Source organism: Camelus ferus, chromosome 2 (assembly GCF_009834535.1).
Source record: "Camelus ferus isolate YT-003-E chromosome 2, BCGSAC_Cfer_1.0, whole genome shotgun sequence".
NCBI classification, from domain to species: Eukaryota; Metazoa; Chordata; class Mammalia; order Artiodactyla; family Camelidae; genus Camelus; species Camelus ferus.
The window spans coordinates 28,439,184-28,461,978 of NC_045697.1; the positions used below are offsets into that span (position 1 = coordinate 28,439,184).

The 22,795-nt window shown below is 37.0% G+C and overlaps 1 protein-coding gene and 1 non-coding gene across 6 annotated transcripts; one reads left to right on the top strand and one right to left on the bottom strand.

Annotated features, from left to right (window-relative positions):
- Positions 1–56: 56 nt before the first annotated feature.
- UGDH (UDP-glucose 6-dehydrogenase) lies at positions 57–21,910 on the bottom strand. Of its 5 annotated transcripts, XM_032496029.1 has the most exons (13): positions 21,603–21,910; positions 20,321–20,462; positions 18,278–18,441; positions 12,715–12,816; positions 9,673–9,873; positions 9,222–9,419; positions 8,622–8,769; positions 6,649–6,743; positions 5,044–5,174; positions 4,678–4,811; positions 4,165–4,256; positions 3,936–4,046; positions 57–1,386 (listed from the first exon to the last, which is right to left on the bottom strand). In XM_032496029.1, exons 2-13 carry the CDS (start codon positions 20,424–20,426, stop codon positions 1,276–1,278), a joined length of 1,593 nt encoding a protein of 530 aa, XP_032351920.1. In that variant the 5' UTR covers positions 20,427–20,462; positions 21,603–21,910; the 3' UTR covers positions 57–1,275. The 5 variants fall into 5 exon arrangements, with proteins under 5 accessions (XP_032351920.1, XP_032351935.1, XP_032351922.1 ...); XM_032496044.1 differs by lacking the exon at positions 20,321–20,462; XM_032496031.1 differs by lacking the exon at positions 20,321–20,462 and having other exon boundaries at positions 18,278–18,476.
- LOC116659419 lies at positions 17,070–17,176 on the top strand. Its single transcript, XR_004314798.1, has one exon. It is a non-coding gene; the product is annotated as a U6 spliceosomal RNA (small nuclear RNA).
- Positions 21,911–22,795: the final 885 nt, after the last annotated feature.

Genomic DNA, 22,795 nt, shown 5'->3' on the forward strand with positions numbered 1-22,795 from the left:
TCAGACTGTCATGACTCATTAGTTACATGTACTAGACAAAAAATACACCCACACAGTGGCTGATACAGAGTATTTTATTTATGTATTTGATATCTGTACAGATGTCTCTGTCCTCATCTTTATCTCTCTAGATTCTTATTGAACCTCAAAATTCCTAAAGGATGAGACTTGCATCTGTTTAATACAATTTGTACACTCTCAGCGGAGCACAAGCATCAAAGGGACATCTGACATATTTCAATAATGATAAACACAAGAGAAAATCAAAGTCAACAAGAGACAAGAAAAAAAGCAGATGAAAACACAAAATTTCTTATTTCAGGATTATGCCATACATAACTTGTAATATCTACTTCTTTAAGTTTATATATGAGATTATACTGTTTTTATTACTTAAAGGCAAAGGGGGAAACTGCAGTGAATTACAGGAATAAAATGCAAAGTAAAGGTAACACATATTTTTGGCTCTTGGACCAAAAAACTAATGATCTGTGAGGATAAATGAGAAGTGAAGAGGACTGAAGTAAATTTTCATTTCACCACATGATCTCATGTTAAAAAAAATTGCCTTTTAGTCTTACTGATTGATTGGAAATGGGCAGTGATGATCTTTTTGGACTGAGAAAAAAAAACGATGCAGTTCATTAAAACAAAAGGAGCAAAGGAACAATAACCAAATGATACTTGTAGGGTCACTTCTAATGTGGAAGCACAGGGGGGAAAAGTTGGACCTCATTCTGTCCACTGCATCCTTCTAAGTTCAGAGAGACAAGAAATGGCAGTGGAGGCCACCTCACTCAATTAATCCAGAAATCTCTAAATTTCCCTGACACTTTGGAAAAGTCAACAGGTGTAGCTTAGTATTTAACATAGCAATTTTATGGTTTAAAATACGTATTTAATGACAAGTAAATAAATGATCAGAAAAACAAGAGTGCCGTTCCCATTAAAATGTGATATTAAACTGCTGCCTAAAGACATTTTATAAAGTAAAAAGTGTTTAAAGTTTAATTTTACAAAAATCAACACCATTAAAACCAACATGATTATTTTCTACTCATCCAATCACTGAGGTAACAATATTATAAAAATATGTAAAAAAATTCTAGTTTCATAATTACCAGATACGCTAATTCCCATACAACTAGTATAAATGTGATTATTAAAAAAATAGTTTTGTTTCCTTAAAAGCACTTGGTTCATTTACCATTGAATATCAGATAAATATTTGCTATCCTAAAGTACCAAAAAAATTACAGATAAAAATGGCAATGTTTATACTCTGGGTTTCTTGTTCGGTATATCCTGAAGACTGAACTTTGGAATTTCACCAGAAGCAGCATATGGAATTCTCTTTGAAGACACCTTTTTGCCAATTGTTTCAATCTAGAGGGGAAAAAAATTTTTTTTAATCTTTTTAGAGAGAAAATTACTAACAATTACAATACATAAATGTAAAATCTCTATAGTGCAGTATAATAAGGAGGAAAACCTAAGTGATTTTTTTTTTAAAGCAGAAGTTTCTCAAGTTGTCTGGGTTAATATGAAAGATCTTTAGTTCCTTCCAAATTTTTATGTTTCTAGAACCAGTCTACACTCCATTTTTCATATTCGTATCTAGACACGCTCACTCCTGTCATTCTCAGCACCAGACCCGTTCAGAGTAGGCAGGCATATGCCACTACCATCGTAGTAGCACACACGCAAGCAGTAAACAGACCAGATTGTTTTTTAATGAGCAAAAAGCACATTTTTATTATGTTAAGCCGTTACAATTTTAGGTTTTATTTATTATTATAGCTGGTTACTTCAGTATAGTTACCTAAGCTAAGTAGTATGTCACCTTACTAGAAGAAACACACACAGATTATATATTATATGTATAAATTATATATATAATTTATGTATATAAACACAAGTATACACAAATACACATACACACTTTCCATCTCTTTTTTATATTGCTAATGGGACTATAAAATTCCACAACCCTTCTGGAATACAATTTGACAGCATTTATCAAAACTCTTAATTATGTACTACATATTTGTGCTTATTTATGTGATTACCTTGCAGACCAGAATGTTAATTCACATTCTTTCCAACACTATTCTAATGTCTGTTTTCCTTATTCTAAAATAACTTGCACAAGCTGTAACAGCATAGTTTTTAGAAGTTCGGGTTTCAGAGTCTAAAAAGGCTCCAGTTGGAATCCTGACTGATAACTGCTGTGTTTCCTAAACTTGTTAAGGTCTTTCTTCCTCATTTGTGAGTGGTGTTACCCACCTACCTCAAAAGGCTGTGGTAAGAATTCAACTAGATAGTGCTCAGCAAAGTGTCTGGCAGAAAAGAAGTTAGCCTTCAATAAATCAATGGTAGTGAATTTTCATTTTGCATATTACATTTTAAATCTTTTCCCTGCTATCCAAAATCATCAGTCTTATCTTTAAAGACACTCCTTTTTTAATAGTCATAGCTTTATCTCCTCTCTACAGCAGAGTTAAATATACTACACAATTTTCATAAATGTCTTTTTAATTAAAAATAATATCTAATTCTGACTCATACCACAAAGGGTTTTTGCTTCGTATTGATCAATTATACAATAATCAATTATAAATCTTATTTAGTGACTTGTAAATACACTTTCTTTAGTGATTCCATCCTAATTTTTTTTAATCCTTGCTAGCAAAAGTTAAGTTATAAGTTCTTTTATAAGAACTCAAACTCATTTTAATGTATATCCTCTACGTATCTTCTCCTTTTGATGAGTAAAACAGGAATAAGAGAAAATGTGTCTGTGCCTGCAGATAATCTTAAAAAACAAACAAACAAAAAAACCTTGCTGAGTTTCAGTCATGACTGGGAAAAACAATCATGTTAACTCACTAAGGAGGGCTGGGACAGAAGAGCCCCCAGGGTCCTTGCCGGAGTGTGCACGGACAAGGATGCCATCTGAGTTTCGCTGTAAGTTAATCTCTCATGAATGAGAAATGGGCACTGAATTCTAAATAAGGATCTTCAACAAGTCAGTGACAAGAGAACCAGATCAAATACTTCGAACAGCACAAGGGGCCTTCTCAGTACCTCTCCAAGACAGCTGGTGTCGAGCAGACGCACACAGCCAGCTCTGAACACAGCCCTGCGCTGCTCTGCTTGGGGACCGTGCTGATGCAACCTCCTGGCAGATTTCTTTATCCTCCCTGACATCCCCCCAAGCCTCCCACTCCATGTCCACACTGCTCTGAGGAAATGGAAAGTAGCTCCTTTTCTTAACATTTTTGGGGCCCCTGGTAGAACTGAAATAGATGCAACATCAAACATACTGTTCAGGTTTCGGTCAGCGCTCTAAATGTTCCATAATTAGCTGACAAACCCTGAATCAGAAGAGGGCTGGAGCCCCTGCATCTCTCGCACCTCATTCAGACCTCTCCCAGCACCAGCACAGTGCTGAGCACTCAGGGTCCAGGATCCTGTACCAACATGTGACAATTATACTGAGTACTGTACTTTTCAAAACATTCACATAGCAATAAGTGACCTGGCTTCTGAGGGGGTCAGTGTGATGCAGACAGTTCTGCAGAGCAGCTTTGGAGGCTCCAGGAAAAAAAAAATTTTGATTTGTAATTTATTTTCTTACTTGACATTTATATGAGGCAAGGCAAGGCATATCTTGCCCCTATATGATAGGCAACTGATGACTTCCTAGATACTACGTAAGAGAGACCCATACTGAATGACCTTTAGATCATAAATTTAAGGAGGGAGTGGACTAATTCACAAATACCCCAGAGATTCCCAGAGAATTGACTGACATGTTGCCCCACAGTTATGTTATTGCTAAATGAGAAAATACTAAAATTCTAAAACTCAAAGCCTTTAAAAAAGCAAATGACCAAACAAATGGAACAAAACCAATCCAGGGTCATGCTTACCTGGAAGCCAATGGTTTGTAGTTCATTGTGGAGCCCGTCCAGGACACGCCGTCCATCAAAGATAAAGGCTGGCTTCAGCATTTTTTTATGAATGCGTTCATAATCCAGTTCCTGTAAAGACAGAACCAAAGAAACAATCAGAGCACATACATGCACACGTACATACTCAACCCCAACTGATACTAGAACACCTCTAAAACCCTCCTTCATCTCATGTATGTCACCTCACCTTAAACATGTCCCACTCAGTGCAAATAACAACAGCATGGGCACCATCACATGCTTCATAGGGGTCCTTGGAAATAGTCACAAGCCGGGCCACTGTAACAATCCAACAAAAAATTGGAATAAGAAAGGAGTGATTTGAAATTATGCATTTTAACACTGGGATTGCAGTGGGAGTTGGAGGTCTGACAGAGTGGAAAAGTCTGGTTGAAGTGTGAGTGAGGATAGTGGTAGGGAGCCTGAAGTACCCCTAATCTTGCCCCAGAAGCATCTCCTTAGAATCTCTGGGGCTTTTTAGAATATGTTGGAAAATCATTAGACTAACCCACAGCTGATTACTTGAAATCAAAGTTGATGGAAGCAATGTCTGAGAGTTTAATTTTAAAGAAATGAGTTTGAAAAGAGGGCCTACCAATGATATAAATGATACAAACTGAATTATCAAAGGTTTCTAGAGAACAAACAAGTTTGGGGGCCCAAACTCAAAGTGACACATGAGACACAAAGCCTTACTTACCTTGGTCATCCTCTGAGACTCCTGGATGAGAAAGATCCACAACTATTTGTTCCCTTGGTACTTTCGGATCATATATATGGAGGTGTGCACCTTCATCCATCAAATATTTGCTGATATATATACTAGACGACTCTCTGAAGGGAAAAAAAGTCAGTATTGCTAAGCTCTTAAATGGCACATATTCTAATACCTAAGGGGTTTAATCGTACCGGGTAAGATTCTATTTCTTGTGAGGATATGGCTGCTCACTTCATTTTTATTCTTTATACTTCATACATACATGTATTTCACACACATCCACCATCACAAAAATCAGAGAGGAGTTCACATTCTCAAAAAGGTTGAAGTATTTTAATGAACTGATACCTTGTATCACCAGTGTCCTTTTTGAATGCAAACCCCAGAATAGCTATCTTCTTATCAGTCACGGTATTAAACAGACTGTCTATAATCCGGGAAGCAAACCTCCTTCTCTGGTAGTCGTTCATGTCTATGACCTGAAATCACATGTACAATTATGCAGTGATCAGTTAAGAGGTGCAGCCTGTGCCACACACTGCTCACGGCTTCATGGTGAGTATTCTTGTCTGAATACAAGCCTCATAAATTAACAGGAGGCAAAGATTAACCAACCTATTCAGTATCTACAGATGGGGGAAAAAAAAAAGAATTACCCATCATCCACCCCCCTTCCTTATAGCCATCCTGATAATTTTAATTTTCATTTGGCTTAACTTCCCATGCATCAGGCTGGGACGGATGTAAAGGGAGGGAGCACAGCTGCTTTCAGTCCCATCTGAGGTCCAGCCATGAGGCCAGCCTAAAAAAGGCAAACAGAACACAGTGTTCTCCATAGCCAACTTCTCCAAAGCCTGTGGAAGCAATTAAATCCCAAAGTACTCCCTCATACACTTACCCCCGACCCCTCACCAAAACTGAGTGTGAGTAGAAAATGAACAGAGAATAGTCAAGACAATGCACAAAGTTATAGCTGCCTCTGGATGAGCCATAACACCACGAACATCTGGCAAAGTTTGTAATTCAATGTTATGCATAAAAGTGTCAGATTGCCTAATCTGTTATTCTCCTAAGAGTTTATAAACAAGATGACATATTGGTGACTAGATGAATATAAGGAATGAATTTTATTTAAGGCTCTAAGCTTCTATAAGCTGTCTCAGAGGCTGAGAGCTTGGGAAGTGAGTCCAAAGTGTTGGAAAACCAAGTCTTTATCTGCATTTTCCCTACAATGGACAGTAAGATAAAGCCAACATAATGGACTGAGTGAAATAAACTTAAAAGTGTACATTTCCCTGAAAATGTGCATTTTCTTACATTCCCACTCACTGCCAAAATCTGAAAAACCATAGACTTGGGGAAAAAATATTTACAAAAGGTATGAACACTGGCTGGTATCCTGAACAAATTACTAACATCGCTAAGCCTCAGCTTCCTCGTCTATAACTGGGGATAATATTAATGATGAGAACTAAGATACTACATGTAAAGTGCTTAAAAGGGTGCCTGGCACAGAGTTGAAGCACTCAATAAATATTAACTCTATTTCCATCTTGAGAAGGGTCTCTAATCTTAGCTCTGTGAATCTGGGAAGAGACAAAACAAATTTCAACCATTTGGAAGCATTACAATACAGGTTCTTCCTTTACTTTTATCTTACGCCTTTCAAGATAGAGAAGAATTATAATTGAAAGTGGCAGTTCTTGCTTTACTCTAACTCCAAATTTAGTCATAAAATTGAAGGAATACTGGTTTTATCATAAACTTCCATCACAGCTGATTACCAAAAAACACAAATTATAAACACAGAAGCCCAATAAATAAACCTAAAATGAACAAACTGAATATAATAATGAGTACCTGGAAAAAAATTAATCCTATCAAAAACATTTGATAAAGTAACATGTTTTAATTAGAAGTTAATCATAACTTGTTGACTCTAAAGATTAATACCTGCTGCCAATAACGAGCTACTTCAGGCAAATTTAGGGCCTCACAGAGATAAACCAAATTCAGAACATCCTTTTGAAAGCAACTCCCACCAAAACCTGAATAAAGAAAAAAAAAAAGACAATATTTTCATTTAGGAACCACACAACTGAATCATGTAACAAATTTCTTTGTCATACTAATCAGCCTATGCTAGGATTTTTAATGATAAAATTTGGATGTTGGAAAATCAGTGGGTTTATAAATTGTGTGAAATTTGCAAGCAACCAATCAACCCTATAGATAATTTCCAAAGAGTTTTCTAGCTAAAGTTTTATTATGGTGATATTTTCTATTTTTTCCCTTATTCATCTGGTATCACTGCCCCACATCTCTAATTCTACCATACAGCTGGCAAACTTTTATAGGCCAGATAGTAAATATTTTAGCCTTTATGGGCCATAATGTCTCTGGCACAACTATTCAACTCTGCCTTTGTAGCTCAAAAGCAGTCACAGACAATATGCAATCATATGGGCATAGCTATGTTCCAATAAAACTTTACTTACAAAAATAAGCAAATAAGCTGTGGGCCAGTTTTGACCTGAGGGCTATCGTTGCCCACCTCTTTTCTAGCACAATGCACTGTACAGTGAAGGTGGACGTGAGCTTTGGAATCAGGAACTCATTAGTTGTATGACTTTGAGCAAGTTATAAAAATTACCTCTGATCCTTAATCATCTCTATAATGTAAATACCAGCACCTCTGTAATAAGTTGTAAGGATTAATAAATAATATAAAGTGCTGGTTCAAAACTTGATGTATAATATGCCTTCAGTAAATAGTAGCTATTTTTATTAAATGGTCACTAGAAGAAAATATCAGAAAGATTTAAAAGGCTAGGAAATGGCATGAGGTCCCAAAAATATAGGAAGGGCTCCCTATGGCCCAAACTCTAAAAGTCTCTATTTACCTTGACATCAACCTTATTAACTTATATCCAAAAATAGTTCTCCTTAAGCCCAATAGTTATGTTCTACAAATCTGCCACAAACGTTGAATTAGCATATACTAAAGCATTGTTCCTAGGGAAAAGACAGCATTAGGTGCCTGCGAGCTTCTGGTCTCATTTTTGTCAACTGATCGACACATAATCTTGTTTTATGTGTGTTTCTGTTTAAAGACACATTTTAAAATATGATTGATGGATTAACATTGAACTCACAGCCAACAGCACTAGTAACTCATGCCTGACTGAATGAACCTTATTAAACAGCATGTATTTTCCCTGTAAGGAACATCACAGCCTTCTGGTGCTTGGAAACACTGGACAAAACTTGAGCAATATGCTTGGAGGCCATTTTAAACAGTGGAATCACACAAAAATGCAAAAAATGTGGCAAGAAATAAACCACAGAAAGCAAAATGTTTTTTGTGGGAGCTGAAACAAGAAAATAACATTATTGCCTTATTCATCTTCAGCTGAGAATGTATGTGTTGGGTGACTCAAAATTTTTAATGCTCTGTTCATGCCTGCAAACGACCACAAAAGCATCATGAGCACTGACGCTGGTGTTACAAATAAACTTTAGCACGTAGGCTAATTCACAAATATGAAATCCACAAATAATGAGGATCAACTGTATTTCACCAAGGCTGCATTTCCAAAACTGCATTAGTAGGAAAAGCAAATGATAGGGAATTTTTCCTTACTTGCTTCAGTAAAGTGTAACAACATATCCTATGTGGTCTCCCAAACTTACTTGTCCTAAATGTTCTAACTAAATACTAATATAATCCTCCTAAAACACTGACCTATGTTTATCCTACTAATCAGTCAGTAATTATTATACAATATAAATTAATAGGCTGAGGCTACATGTATAATGGAATCATTATTTTATTTTAAGGGAGTTAAGCTAAGCAAAGTCTTCCTTAAAGTTAGAGACCTAGCTAAATAAACCTACTTTTAATTACAGAAATTTTTTCAATTTACCAACACTGGCTTTCAGAAACTTATTTCCAATTCTCTGGTCCATTCCAATGGCTGTTGCCACCTCTTCTACATCAGCTCCTGTTGCTTCACAGAGGGCACTTATAGAGTTAATGCTGCTAATTCTCTGGGCAAGAAAAGCATTTGCTGCCTTAAAAAAAAAAAAAAGAAAAGGAAGACTATGGTGAGCTAAAATAGGAATTGTATACTTCTGCATTATATTTCATTGAGTTGATGCAAATTACTGAGGGAGATATAAAAGTTACTGATGGGCTTAGTTTGAGGAGGCAATGGATGGGCTGAGACGGGAAGATGTTTTAAATTAGAGAAGAAAGATGATTAAGAAAGTAAAAGAAGGGCAAGAGTGATCTTTTAAATTACTATTGTAATGTAAAGTTCTATTTTCTCTTACATATTACAGGATATTTTATACCCAAATATTTGATCCCCCTTGTGAAAATTATTTCATAATGTACAAGAATATTATCTTCAAAAACATACCTTTTTATTAATATTAAGAAAGTACCTGTGTAGCTAATCAGGGTTAAGAGAAGTAAGTCCTCAGCTTTAAATTTAATAAAGAGTTGAGTGCTATATACCAACCAGTTTGGAAAGTTCTGAAGACCAAGTATTAGTGGTGAGGATCTTTTCTCTGGGAACCCAGTGCTCATACACAGCACACAGTGCCTGCACAGCTCTCTGGCCCTCTGGGGTTTCATCCCCTCCAATCAGGACTCTGTCTGGGTTCTTCAGGTCCTTGATGGCTGTTCCTTCTGCCAAGAACTCAGGGTTGGATAGCACCTAGAATACCAAAGCAAAGGAAAGTTTTAAGCTGGCATTAATTATGGACAACTTTAGAGGGAGGGTATAGCTCAGCGGCAGAGTGCATGCCTAGCATGCACGATGTCCTGGGTTCCATTCCCAGCACCTCTGTTAAATAAAGAAATAAATAAACTTAATTATCTCTCCCCCATTAAAAAAAATATATGGACAACTTTACAGCATGGATATTTACATAAGAAGAACAAGATTCTAATGCTTCTTTTTTTCATACCTGTAAATTCAAGTTGGGTTTTGTGTTTGCATCGAATATTCGGCGAATACTTTCCGCTGCCCGCACTGGGACTGTGCTTTTCTCAGTCACAATTTTGTACCCATGTGAGTTCTGCACAATGCGTCTAGCACAAGCTTCAATATACTTCAGATCTGCTGCACGGCCTTTTCCCATTCCGTAGGTTTTTGTTGGAGTGTTCACCTGATGAGAGTATATGGGATTAAGAACAGAGGATTGGTGAGATATTCCCTCATTTCACGACATGCCCTGGACCATCAACTGACTAGTCAAGTGTGAAGTTAACTACCATGAGTAGCCCTGATTCCACCCTCTATTAGTTCCATTGAAATACTACATTTCATAAATACAATACCAGAGGGAACAGCATGAAGCACCTGGAAAACTCATTCAATAAATTGCTGTTGAGAAGTTACTGTATATGTGTCAGAACCAGGCAGGCAGGTTCGAAGCTAAGCCTGCAGATAGAAAGATGAGAGACTCCGAAAGGAGTTCACAGTTTGAAATATAAGTTTTCTCTTTCTTCCTCTCTTGGTGGTATGTAATATATTATCCTGGTCTTTAAAACCAAACTTTAAACTCCTTTTCACTCTTCTTTTTTATAGACCTATATCAACAGGTTTTCAAAAATGTTTGCAGTATCATTGGCAAATGCTTTCTTGGCTCATTAAAGCTAGAAATTATCTAGCATCTTCAGGATACAGAATACTATGTAGACAAAGACTGTCAAAATAGAAAAATAAATCATGAGTCCAGCATCTAGGCACTTAGTTTTGGCTTAGGTGTATCATAAAACCTCAGGGAAGTGTGGCTGCCTTTGCCTCAATGACCTCAATGAACTCACTGGAAAATGAGGATAACATGCTCTCTAAAATCTAACACATGAGCTCTCATAAAAATAAACGTTCTCTGAAAAGTCTAAAATTCTAAATAGGAATAATTTTCGAACCAGTCAGTAGCACCAATTTTCTTCTCTTGACAAGCTCCTAACTTAACAGGAGACTAAATAAAGGAATCAAGCCAAAATAAATCGAAACATGAAGATTGAGTTGAAGTGTGAAAAGCAGGAGGAAAAAGTTGTTTGTATGCATGGAACAATTTAGGAAAAGACTTAGATGTGGAAGTCAGGGTGTAAGGGAGTACAGAATGGCAAAGACGGCTGATGGGATAACATTAAACAGGCCAGAGAACAGGCAGACAGATGATCAGACGGCTTGCCCAGATAAAGGAGCTCTGAAGATAACACTTGAAAACTGGTTCCACTGCATTTCTTTGTTTCAGATGAATACTGGTAACTGGTGAGACCCAGACATCTTCATATGCATATTGGATATTCAGGGTTCTTCTGTAAATTGGTTGTTTATAGTCTTTACTCATATTTTGGTTGGGCTCTTTGTCCCTTTTAAAAATTGACTTAAAAATTTTCTTTATATATTTCAAATATTAATCTTTATTACTTGCGTTTTACTTTTTTTTAGAAAAAGTTTTAAATTTTAATGTTTTCCTTTTTGATTTTTGTGTCTTATAAAATAAATCCTTTTATCTCAAAAAAAAAAAAAACTGATTCGATAGTATAAAACGATTCCTACCCAGAAATTAAGCTGGAGTGGGAGGAAATGGAGAGAAGAAGTAAATAAAACAAGACCAGCCATGATAACTGCTGAGAATGCAGGATGGGTAGACAGGGGTTCACTATATTGTTGTTTTCATCTTTTGTAGAAGTTTGTTATTTTCCACAGTGAAAAGTATACATGTAAATTTAAAAAAGAAAAGAAAAAGCAAATCTAGAGAGTAATACTATAATAATTTACCCTAATAGGCACATAAAATAATAGCTTGAAAAGATTCAAGGCAGCTCAGGCTAGACTGGCAGAGAAACAAGTGTAAAATCAGCTATCTGTGCTAGATCAGACTAAGGAAGACTCTATTGCCTAAGAATAGATTCTTTAAACAAAAAATTTTTTTAACTGAAAATTTCCCCTATGAAAATCCCATTCCAGGATCTGGTTATCCAAATATTAGACTAAGGTAACTTCTTGATTTTCTCCAAGCATCTAGATACTCCAAAATAATGTCTCCTTTTCTATGCCTCTACCCTAACCTTCTGCAAGAATTAAGTAGCGACTGGGTAGGTGAGTCATAGAAGTGGCACTAATTTCTCTGAAGTAATTAGGGAAGCCAAAAGGAGAGACTGAATTCATGACACACTTTCACTATGGGCTTCATTACTACTTCCTTTGGAGTTCACATATCTTCACAGCACTGCTTTTGTCTCAAAGCATAGTCAATTCAACAGCATCTATGCTCTGTGGAACCCAGGCAAAGCTCACACCACTGGCTTACCCTTTATTCCTTAAGGTCCTAAACGTCTAGAGTCATATAACATCCCAGCTCAGCCACCAATTGGTTATAACTATACTATCACACAGAATATTTGAATAGATGGTTACCAGAGCAGCAAGAAAAAAATTATCTTGAGGTTCAAATATTAGACTACCAGAATGTACTCCCAAGCATTGATTCTACTTTTTTCATCACAAAGGTACAACAGTTTAGCTATGAGCTGCAGGTGTCTGTGGACTAGCCTAACAACCTAACCAAGTTCTAAACAATTTAAAATGATTTTCAGAACATAAATGCATCTAGATAGGAGATGCCTATAAGTTTACAAGCAAACTTTATCTGATTCTTTTTACGTCACCTCCATCAAGCAGTGGAAACAAGAAATGATGAAATATATATACTATCACCCACTGTGTTCACACATTACCAGCGCTTTCTAACTCTAGATCTCAGACTAGAACTTTCTTTGAATTTATTTGTTCAATGATCTGAAGTTACCAGATGATTATAGGGTTTGGTAAAGTGTTGGATAAAAAGTTAGTGATAACCAAAATTCAACTGGACAACTCTATACTAAGTAATGCTGTGGCTTAATACCAATAGATTGACTGTTAGAATTCAATGAAACTTCTATATAGACAAGAATACATTAAAACTCACACAGCAAAGGAAAATACTTACAGAAATAAACACAAGATCAGCTTCTTTAATGGCGTCATCAATATTGGTAGAAAAAAATAGATTTTTTCCTCGACAGGATTCTACCACTTCTTTTAGTCCTGGCTAAAAAGGGAAAAGAAAAGAAGTTGTACATACATTTTATCAGTAATATGAAATAAGACAATAGTATAGGATTACATTCGTTAAGAGGAAGCTCATGCTATAATTTAAAGGTCTAGATTTGCTCTCAAATAACACCTCTGTAGAAAAATCAAAGATCATATTGGTACCAAAGACCATCAAGTGTACATGATGGGACACAACAAACAAAGCAAAATTGATCCTGCCACAATTAAAGCAGATCAGTTAAACGCATGTCACTGTTTACCACGCACCTGACTGTTTCATAAGTGTTAACAATTAACTCCAAGTGTCAACACAATCAGCAGTAAAGTCAAAGTCTTTTGTGATTTCAAGCAAACATTTGATTTTGCATCGTCATTATGAATACAGGTTTTTACCCCCAAGAATTTAGGTCATAGAACACAGGCCATTTAGACTGGTTGTGAGTCAATAATTACTCTATACATACATGAAAATATATTTTTTCTAAGTCCTATTATAAGAAACACTTCTATTAAAAACGTGCTACTTTTCCCATACAATTTAACAGGAGATATTATTAGGAATTCTGAAGGGGGAAGGGTATCATTCACTGGTAGAGTGCATGCCTAGCATGCATGAGGTCCTGGGTTCAATCCCCAGTACCTCCACTAAAATATAAAAAAAAAAAAAAAAAAGAAAGAAAAAAACTAATTACCTCCCCTCCCCCCAAAAAGAATTTTGAACTATACAACACCACCTAACAAGTATTCTTGCTCCCCACCCCCTCAAAAAAGTCAAGTCTAAATTTGATCAAATCAGTTCAATCAGCAAAATCCTGACTGAAAATTTCTACAGGATAAACAACCTGGTTTCTCCAATTAATAAACTAAAGCGAAAAACAGAGAAAGAAAGAGAGATTAAAATATTGTGGTCTTAAAAGACACTTAAGAGATACAAATCTATTGTAATATATGGATCTTATTTGCATCCTGATTCAAATAAACCATGGGAGGAAGGACATGTTTAAGAATTCTTAAAAACCAAAGCAAAACAGAACTTCTCCTCTCCTGGAGGAGAAGGTTCAAACAATATCCACAATATTATGGACATACAGAAAACCATATACAGCAAAGTAAAAAGCCACTTCAGGGACCAAAGGTCTGGAATTATATCCAGAGATAATCCACTTTTCTTCATGGTTCTGAGGCACTTTAACATAAGCAAATGGAGAAAGTGTAAAAGTAAATTCAAATTTCTATTAGTTTAACTAAAATGTACAACAGAACCAGCAAAATACATGAACCACTATACCATGAATGTCACCAATTATAACAACTGTTTGCTTGATCATTTTAACTAGATTCTAGAAAGTGAGAGTAAATGGTTACAGAGTTGGAATTTTTCAGAGAAAATTTAATTCAATCCTATATAATTTCCTAATGTTTAAATTAAAGTCACCTAAAAATCAGAGCAATGCAGAATTTATACTGGTTTTTTTTTTTGTCTTAATAACACCTCAAAATGAATAACTATATTATTCTGTTAAAATCACTGGGGTATTTGTAAATCTCCAAAACAAATGTAGAGATAATTAATGATATAGGTTCTACCTCTTATTAGAGTCATTATATAATTATCATAATTAATATTTAAGATTTACATGGTATTTTTTATGGAAGAACTCAAATCCTTTCACACTGTAAAATGTTACTCAAAAGAAGCACAGCAAATTATCCATTTTGGGTTTTTGGAAGTAGTTATTATTTTTCAATGAACAAAGTTAAAAAAAGCATTAAATATGGTAACACGAAACAAAAATGTTTTAATTGTTAAATATTAACAGTATCTACTGTGCTGTTTTCTGAGTAAAAACTTGAATATCTTATTACCATATTTTATATGATAGTCATTACTATTTCCTTCTCAGGCAGTGAACATGACTACCCTTTTACTAATATAGTTTTGACCCATAAAACATAAGCCAATAAAACAAGAAAAGAACCACAATGAACATAAATTCGTCTACCCTAAGTATATTTAGCTGGGTTTTCAATGTAGCCTTCATAATCTTTTCACTTGTCCTCTCATTCTGAGATTCCTGCTCCAACCTCCACTATAACTTCTTCAAAACCATCTTGCCTCCCACGTTCAGACAGCTGAGATGACCAATGTGTCAGTGTCTTTTATATCATGTCCTCACCAACAAAACTGTCTGTATCTTTATCCATCCTTGTTTACTTCCTTGTCTCCGAGAAAGAGACTTTCAAGGTCAATCCCTCTACTTGTGCTTGGGAGCCCATCACCTTTGCTATCTTTCTAGACTTTATTCCACCAACTGGACCCTTTATTCTTAAGCTTTTGACCTTTCCTTCTCTATGTGATTTGTCTACTGTAGTTTACTAACATGCTTGATCCTTTATCAACCATAGAAAAGAACATAAATAAATGAAATCACTTTCCCCTCTGCCCCTCTGCAGTGACCACCCCCTTTATTTCCTTCTAATTAAACCTTTTAAAAGAAGACTTTTAATCCTTTTCTACACTTTCTCACTTCTTCAATCTCCTGCCATTTGTGATCGTTCTTGTAAAAGTTACAACGGCCCCCATAATACCGAATTGCATGGATATGTCTCGGATCTTATTTCTCCTATATCTGGCATAACTGACAGCTTATTCATTCATTCAGCAGATATTTGTTGAGCATTTATTAAGTACTGGCCACTGTGTTAGTCACTCATAATCAAGACATGTATCTTTATGGAGGTTGTACTACGATACTTCTGGGTTTTGGTTCACCTTCTCTGAACTACTCTTCATTGTTCCTTTATGGCATTTTCTTCTCCACTCAACATCAAATATTAGCATTTGCCAGGGTTCTGTCCTTGACCCATGCTCTGTTCTCTCTACAGGCTCTTCTTGGGAGAGCTCAACTACTCCAATTTTAACTACTACCTGCATAATCTTTTTTTTTTTAAACTACCTGCGTAACCTTAACTTTACATCTTCAGCCCTGAATTCTTGAATATCATTCTAGCTTCCTTCCTCTCTTTCATCCTTCTTATATAATCAACAATCAAATCCTATCATTTTTCCTTCTAAATATTTCTGTGATTCTCAGAGTAGGTAGACTGAGGGTGGAACAACTCTCAAGAAGGTTGTGCACTCAAAAGAACTCATTAAATATTATAAATACACATTAGTTATCATTTCTTTATCAGTGATCAGGAGTTAAATATTAGTCATGAAAAGACTTTCTGATATGAAAACCTGGTATTTACAATGAAAAACCGATGCCATAGATTTTTATACCACCACTGAAAACAAGTATCAATTTCACTGTATATTTTAAAATGCATTATAGGATACAGATTTAAGGTGGAAATTGATTACAAAGGTATCTAAGATTTCTCTGGAAATAAAAATATTTCTTTGCTTTGTCCAAGGTAGGTAAGTATAAAATTACAACTAGTAATGATATGTATAAGCTACTCAATAAAGGAATCCAGAAAGCAGTGTGAACTCCAGTTAAACCTGCCATTCATTTTTCTTCTTTCATGGTTCTTCCTGTTTGACATTTCACATAACATTTCATATATCAGTATGGCCAAGAAAATGTGCAAGAGTAGTTTTACAATATAAAGTAAAGAAATAAAAATGGAACAAAGGCCTGACATACATTTGAAATGGATAATTGGGTTGCACAGTTCATTTCCCCAAGTAAGATATAGAAAAAAAAATCATTTTAGATCTTAACTCTTTTACTCTAACTACATATCCCAACTGGATTCAATATCCATGAGGAACACACTATATTTTTGGAAGAATTTAACTTTTAACTTTTAAAAAGCAACAAGATTATTACATGGGAAATTCAGATCATCCTCACAGTTCCTTTGTGGCTTATTGTTGTTTCTATTTTAGGTTTCTTGGTTGTTATTTATTTATTTATACTGAACTATAGTTGATTTACAGTATGTGTTAGTTTCAGGTCTATAGCATAGTCATTTGGTATTTTTGCAGATTATACTCCATTGTAGGTTACTACAAGATGATGGGTATAATTCCCTGTGCTCTACAGTATATCCTTCTTGCTTTTATCTTGTATGTAGTAGTTTGTATCTGTTAATCCCATACTCCTAATTTGTCCCTCCTGTCTTTCCTCTCCCCTTTGGTAACGACAAATTTGTTTTCCATATCTGTAGAACACACAATTAAAAGCCCTGAAGTCACAGGAAAAAGAGTTTCAGATTTCAAATAGAAATAGTAGTTCTGTGTTCACTTTAGCAGCACATGTACTAAAATCAGAACACTACAGAGAAGATTAGCATGGCCCCTGTGCAAGGATGACATGCAAATTCATAAAGCATTCCATATTTTTTAGACAACGAGGTCCTACTGTTGTTTAACAGTAGGGAACTATATTTAATAGCTTGTAATAACCTCTAATGAAAAAGAAAATGAAAAATATATATATGTACAACTGAATCACTAAGCTGTACACCAGCACTAATACAACATTGTAAATCAACTATACTTCAATTTAAAAAAAAAAGAAATAGTAGTTGCCTGCCTGCAGCAGTAGTTTCATTGATTTTTTTCAGTGCAGTATAGTATTTTATTGCAGGATCATACTATAATTTATGTATCCATTTGCTGACAACATTTAGGTTGTTTCCCATTTGGGGTCATTATCAATGGCACTGCTAATACCTGTGTTTTAGTGCATATATGAATGTATTTCTGTTGGATATACACCTAGGAGTGGAATTTCTGGGTCAAACTATGCATATTTTCAACTTTAGTAAATACTGTCAAATAATATTCAAAAACATAATACCATGAACTCATTTTACAGTGAAAATTTTAAAAAATGGAATCTGCTTAATAGTTGGTAACTTAACAATAAATAATAATAGTTAATAATAAGATAAAGGCATATTTTCCTAACTATAAATTCTTTAAGTTCATAGAAATTTTAAAATTCCAATTAAACAAATTTGGGATACTAAACACTGAATATGAAAGACATCATTTATTCATCCAAGGTTTCCCTAATATAAATACAATAATCCAAAAATATAATAGCCTTACATGAATATATAAACATTTACATTTATATTTTATAAACATCCAGTTTTATTTATTTTATTCTTACAGAATACCACTTTTAAATTTTACTATTACAATATGGTAACCATACCAACAGACAAAAGTAAAAAATAGAGAAGAGAAAAAAATACTCACAACCTCATTGTATTAATACAACCATTATTAATATTTGATATACTTCTCTCCAGGCATTTTCCCTCAGCGTATTTGACATAATCATAATTATAATGTTCATAACATTGTATATTTAGATCTTTTCATTTAATTTCTTATCAGTTGCAGTCATAGATTTTTACATAAAAAATAAATTTAGCAAAAATAGTAACAAAACAAAGAGTATAAGAACAAAGTGTTGTTTAATATTGTTTACCTCATAAATAGGAAGTGTAGGGGAGTTCCATGCATTGATTCTTGATTCATTGACATCAACAACCGTTACCCTGATTTCAGGGCACATATGAGCAATGACACTACACGTGGGTCCTCCAACATAGCCTGCACCGATGCAACAGATCTTCTTAATTTCAAACATGGCTGTACTAGGAGGGAAACAGTAGGACTGTTCACTACTGAAAACAGAAAATGTAAAGAGATCACACTGCACATTCGTCACACTTTATAAAAACTGTCAAGGTGACAAATATCTGGAAAGATTTCCTATATTGACACTCAATAAGATTTATGAAAGCAATGATTTAAAAAATAGAAGGAGGGTATAGCTCAGTGGTAGAGTATATGCTCAGCATGCATGAGGTCCTGGGTTCAATCCCCAGTACCTCCATTTAAATAAATAAATAAATAAACCTAATTAACTCCCTCCACAAAACAACAACAACAACAATAACAAAAACTGGATGACCTAGCCTGTTTTCGGCTGTACTAGCATGAAACATGGAAAAAATTATTGTAACTGGTATTACTGGAGAAGAGTCACAAAGATTATAATTCAGAAAGTCAGGAAGCAAAATAGAACCTTACTTAGTCTTCTAACACATTAGGGTAACTTTGATTGCTGAGGGAAAATTCAAGGGTGAACACACCAATGCAATTCGAGCTTAAATAAATGCTAGTACACAAAGGTCAGCTTTATGATAGGTTTAGACTAAAATAATCGGTTTTAAGATTAGTTCCAAAGTCCAGAATTGGCCTCTGAGATTATATTCCCTACACAATTTGGCTTCAGCGATTTATTTTCAGGTTCTTGACAATGATCTTAAATTCTATCTCAACTTTAATCAGAAACCATAAGATGGTTAAAGGAAAGTAACTTTTGTAGTTAGCAAAGCTGTTACATAGATTTTGATAGGTTTTTCAAAAGCCATTAGGTGAACCGATTCACACTAATCAGAGTGACAAGGGACTGAGTTATACTAAGAACGTTAGTTTATTCGGTAATGAGAACAAGAATTGTCAAACTGTTCAGATTCTTAGAATTTTAGTCCTTGCCAAAAACTAAATCCAATCTCAGACATCATTTGATCTAACCCATTCATGGATTCCAAAGAGAAGGAAAATGGCAATCAGCGAGTTTAAGAATTTGTTAGTATATTCCTGCATGGATCAGAGAAGGTACTCTGGAAGGCAGGATCTAATTACAGTGCCTAGCAAGTATATCCCTATTATGAAAGAAGATACACGAAGTACAGAATTAAGATGATCCAATTCCCTTTGGCATGTATTAAGCAATGTTCTAATCTTCATTGGTTCTCTGGGCAGACTTCCCTGTCGGAAGAGAATGAGCTGACCAACCCACTTGAGGTTCCCGGTCTGTATTAACAAACAAGTAATCTGGCTTATAAATTAATCTTTCATAGCCATGATTTGCAGATATCAACTCACAGTCTGATCTCTAATGACTTTTTATAACTATTAAAAAATGGAATTTTAGTAAAATAGTAAGTATGAACAAAATATGGGATCTAATTGAGTCCCTGAAAGAAAGCAATATTCTTTGTGATAAATGCATAAAGAAATATTTAAAATTTATTTTTGTTTTGAATAAGTAATAATTCACGATTCAAAAATTAAATCTGTATAACAAGGTAAACACTCAGACTTGCGCCTACCCCATTCCTGTCTACTTTGCTACCCTCCACTTTTTCGGTTATCCCCACGTTGCTATTTCACATGAAGTATGAACTTGCAGATGACAATGGGGAAATTACTGAAGAAGCTAGATGTACAATCTGTGCAGGTCTGAATAAACTGCCACTTGGGAGTTTCAACAAAACCTCCAATAAGCTTTAACATGGAGCTTGATACAGTGTTAGTGATAAATAATTTGCCCAACACAGTCTCTTCTGATTTCATTTTCAATTTCTGCTTTTATGTACCTTCTGACCCTCTACTGTGCTGTCAGGGAAATGGGAATATTTGCTCACTGAATAAGTCAGTTTGAAATGAGTTTTTTTACCTCTGCGTTTTGGGAAAGTCACAGCAAACCAGGCTGTTCCAAAACTAATTATCCAGTAGCTAAGGCAACAGACCTTATGGCTGGATACATCAACTTCACACATCATCTTAGATATTTCCAAAAATTAAACAGTAACAGATGCCTGACAGAGGAAAAATATTCAATCAGTAAGAAAATCTGTTAACCTTATTATCTATAGGGTACCATGTAAAGCTGTGGAAATGGCAAGACAGAAGATGGAGTATGCTTATTAATTATAGATTTTATGTTAGAGAAATAAGTACAGCAATGGGAGAAGAAATGAAATCCTTTCAGTAACGGGTGTCTACCACTTACCTTAGACTAGATGCTGGGTACTGAAAAGCACGTCTCAGAGAAGACAGTAAGATCTTTCATTTCCAGAACAGCCCCTCCCACCTACCTCCCCATCCCCCTCACCCCCAAGAAACAGACCAGACTACTGTTGTCCATTTCTTAGGGGATTTGACGAAACTCAAAGGCTCACTGTGTCTTTGAGGGCAGTCAATGAACAGCTACTCCTCTGTATATCCCTGAAAAGCTCCCTCTCAGTGAATCCCCCTTTTTCATATACCAAAATTCTCAACCTTACTCCATTATCTTCCTGTATATAAAGAGGTATAATTTTTCAAGGTTTCACACAGCATGATCTCCTGAAAACGCAAGAAAGGCCTTCCCTAACATGAAATAAAGCCATTTATACGGTGTGGTGGCCAACAAAGCATTCCAAGACAGCTCATACAGATGTCACGATAGAATCAATGTCTTAGGATTTCGCCCTAAAAGGGCTCTCTGGTTCACTTTCTCTTTAGTTTCTTTAGGGCGGCCAATGACGTGAGGAAAACAGCAGCCCTCCATATGAGCAGACCCCAAACACAAACAAAAGACTTCGATTCTGAGACCAAAATGGGGTCCCCAACCAGAAGACCACTTCCTATGGTGGATATTTGGGTTTCAGAGGCGCCAGGGAAATCTCATTTGTTTTAAGTAGGAAAGTGGGGAAAAATAGAAAGAGAAGCGATTGGAAAACTCGCGAGTCTTGAATAAAAAGCCAAGCTAGCCCTCCTCCTGGGCAGCAGATCCAAAAGACGATTCCCGCCCAGAACCCAGAAGAGGAGACGAGGGTCGTGAGATTGGAAGCCCGGGACCGAGCGCAAGGCGCGAATGGAAGCTGCGCGCACATCCCCCTGGCTCCTTGCACATCCCGCCGGGACCCAGGAGCATCCCCACGGGGCGGCTGGGCCAGCCTGGGAAAGGCGCTTACCTACGACCAAGCACCGACCGCTCCTATTCCGACGGCTCGGACAGCTCCTCGCTCTGGGCCGCGCAGCCGCAGCTTCTGCACTCGCGCCCTGCTCGGTCTGATCTGCCCTCACCGCACGCCCCTCTAAGGCTCCCAGGCGCCGCACCCCGAGTCCTGGGCCCAAGCCCGTATTTAAAGGATTCTACCCAAGAAGGCGGAGGCTTCATTCCCCTGCAGCCAGGCCCTCCTGGACTCTGGCCTCAGCCGCATCCCTGCTCCACCTCCCGCCACGCTAGGCCCGCGGCCCGCCCCTATTTCCTGCGGGCCCAGGGGCGTGGATATGGGGGCGTGGCTAGCCGTGGCTGGGAGGAGTCAGGCCCCGCCCGCCGGCCGAGCTTGGGCAAATCCTTTCGGGCCAGCTCACAGCCCCGCCCCTGCCGCGAGTGGCGCTGGGTGGAACTGCGTGCGCAGCAGTCAGCCAAGGACAGGGCCTGGGTCAGCGGGACCGTCTCGGTCAGTCAGTAGTACCCTGTGGTCCGAGCCCCGGTCTTGCCGTCTGACCCCCCGCTTCCCTCCCTGTATCCCTGTTCTGGCTGACAGTCGGCGCTGAGGAGGTGCCGCGTGCGCGCCAGGGGTACGAAGGTACTGGGCGGGCTGCGTCCCGAGGAGACCGGAAGGTCCCCGCCCCCTTTCCGGTCTCTCCAGCAACCTAGAGGGCTGGCCTCGACTTTCGGCTCCCTAGACCCAGTCGATCCGCTGCCAGCGGCCCACTCCACTCCCACGCCCTTCTAGGCTCCTAGATCTACCGCACCCTCCGGGCTGGCGGCCCAGGGTTTAGTCACTTTACGTCCGACCGGCCGCTTCTGGGAAGGAGGCGCCTCACGTCTGGAGGCTACTGAATCCCATCATGACTGGACTAGTTAGTGGTCCCCGCCCTGATCCCTGGGTGGAGAAGCGGGACAGCCACGCCCTCCAGACACATTTTCCTGATACTCCTGCCAAATTAAGGATCTGAGATGTCCGTGCGTGATGTATAGCAGAGAGCATGCAAGATGTAAGTGCCGTGTATAAGAAAGAGTAAAATTAACGTATGGAGCCTTCCACTTTTAATGTGGCGAACAGTTCTGTTCCTCTTTCCCCACTAGAAGATCATATTAAACCTCAAATCTAAGAAGAAAAAAGGAAAATCATAACTGGTCTTAATAAATTAAGAA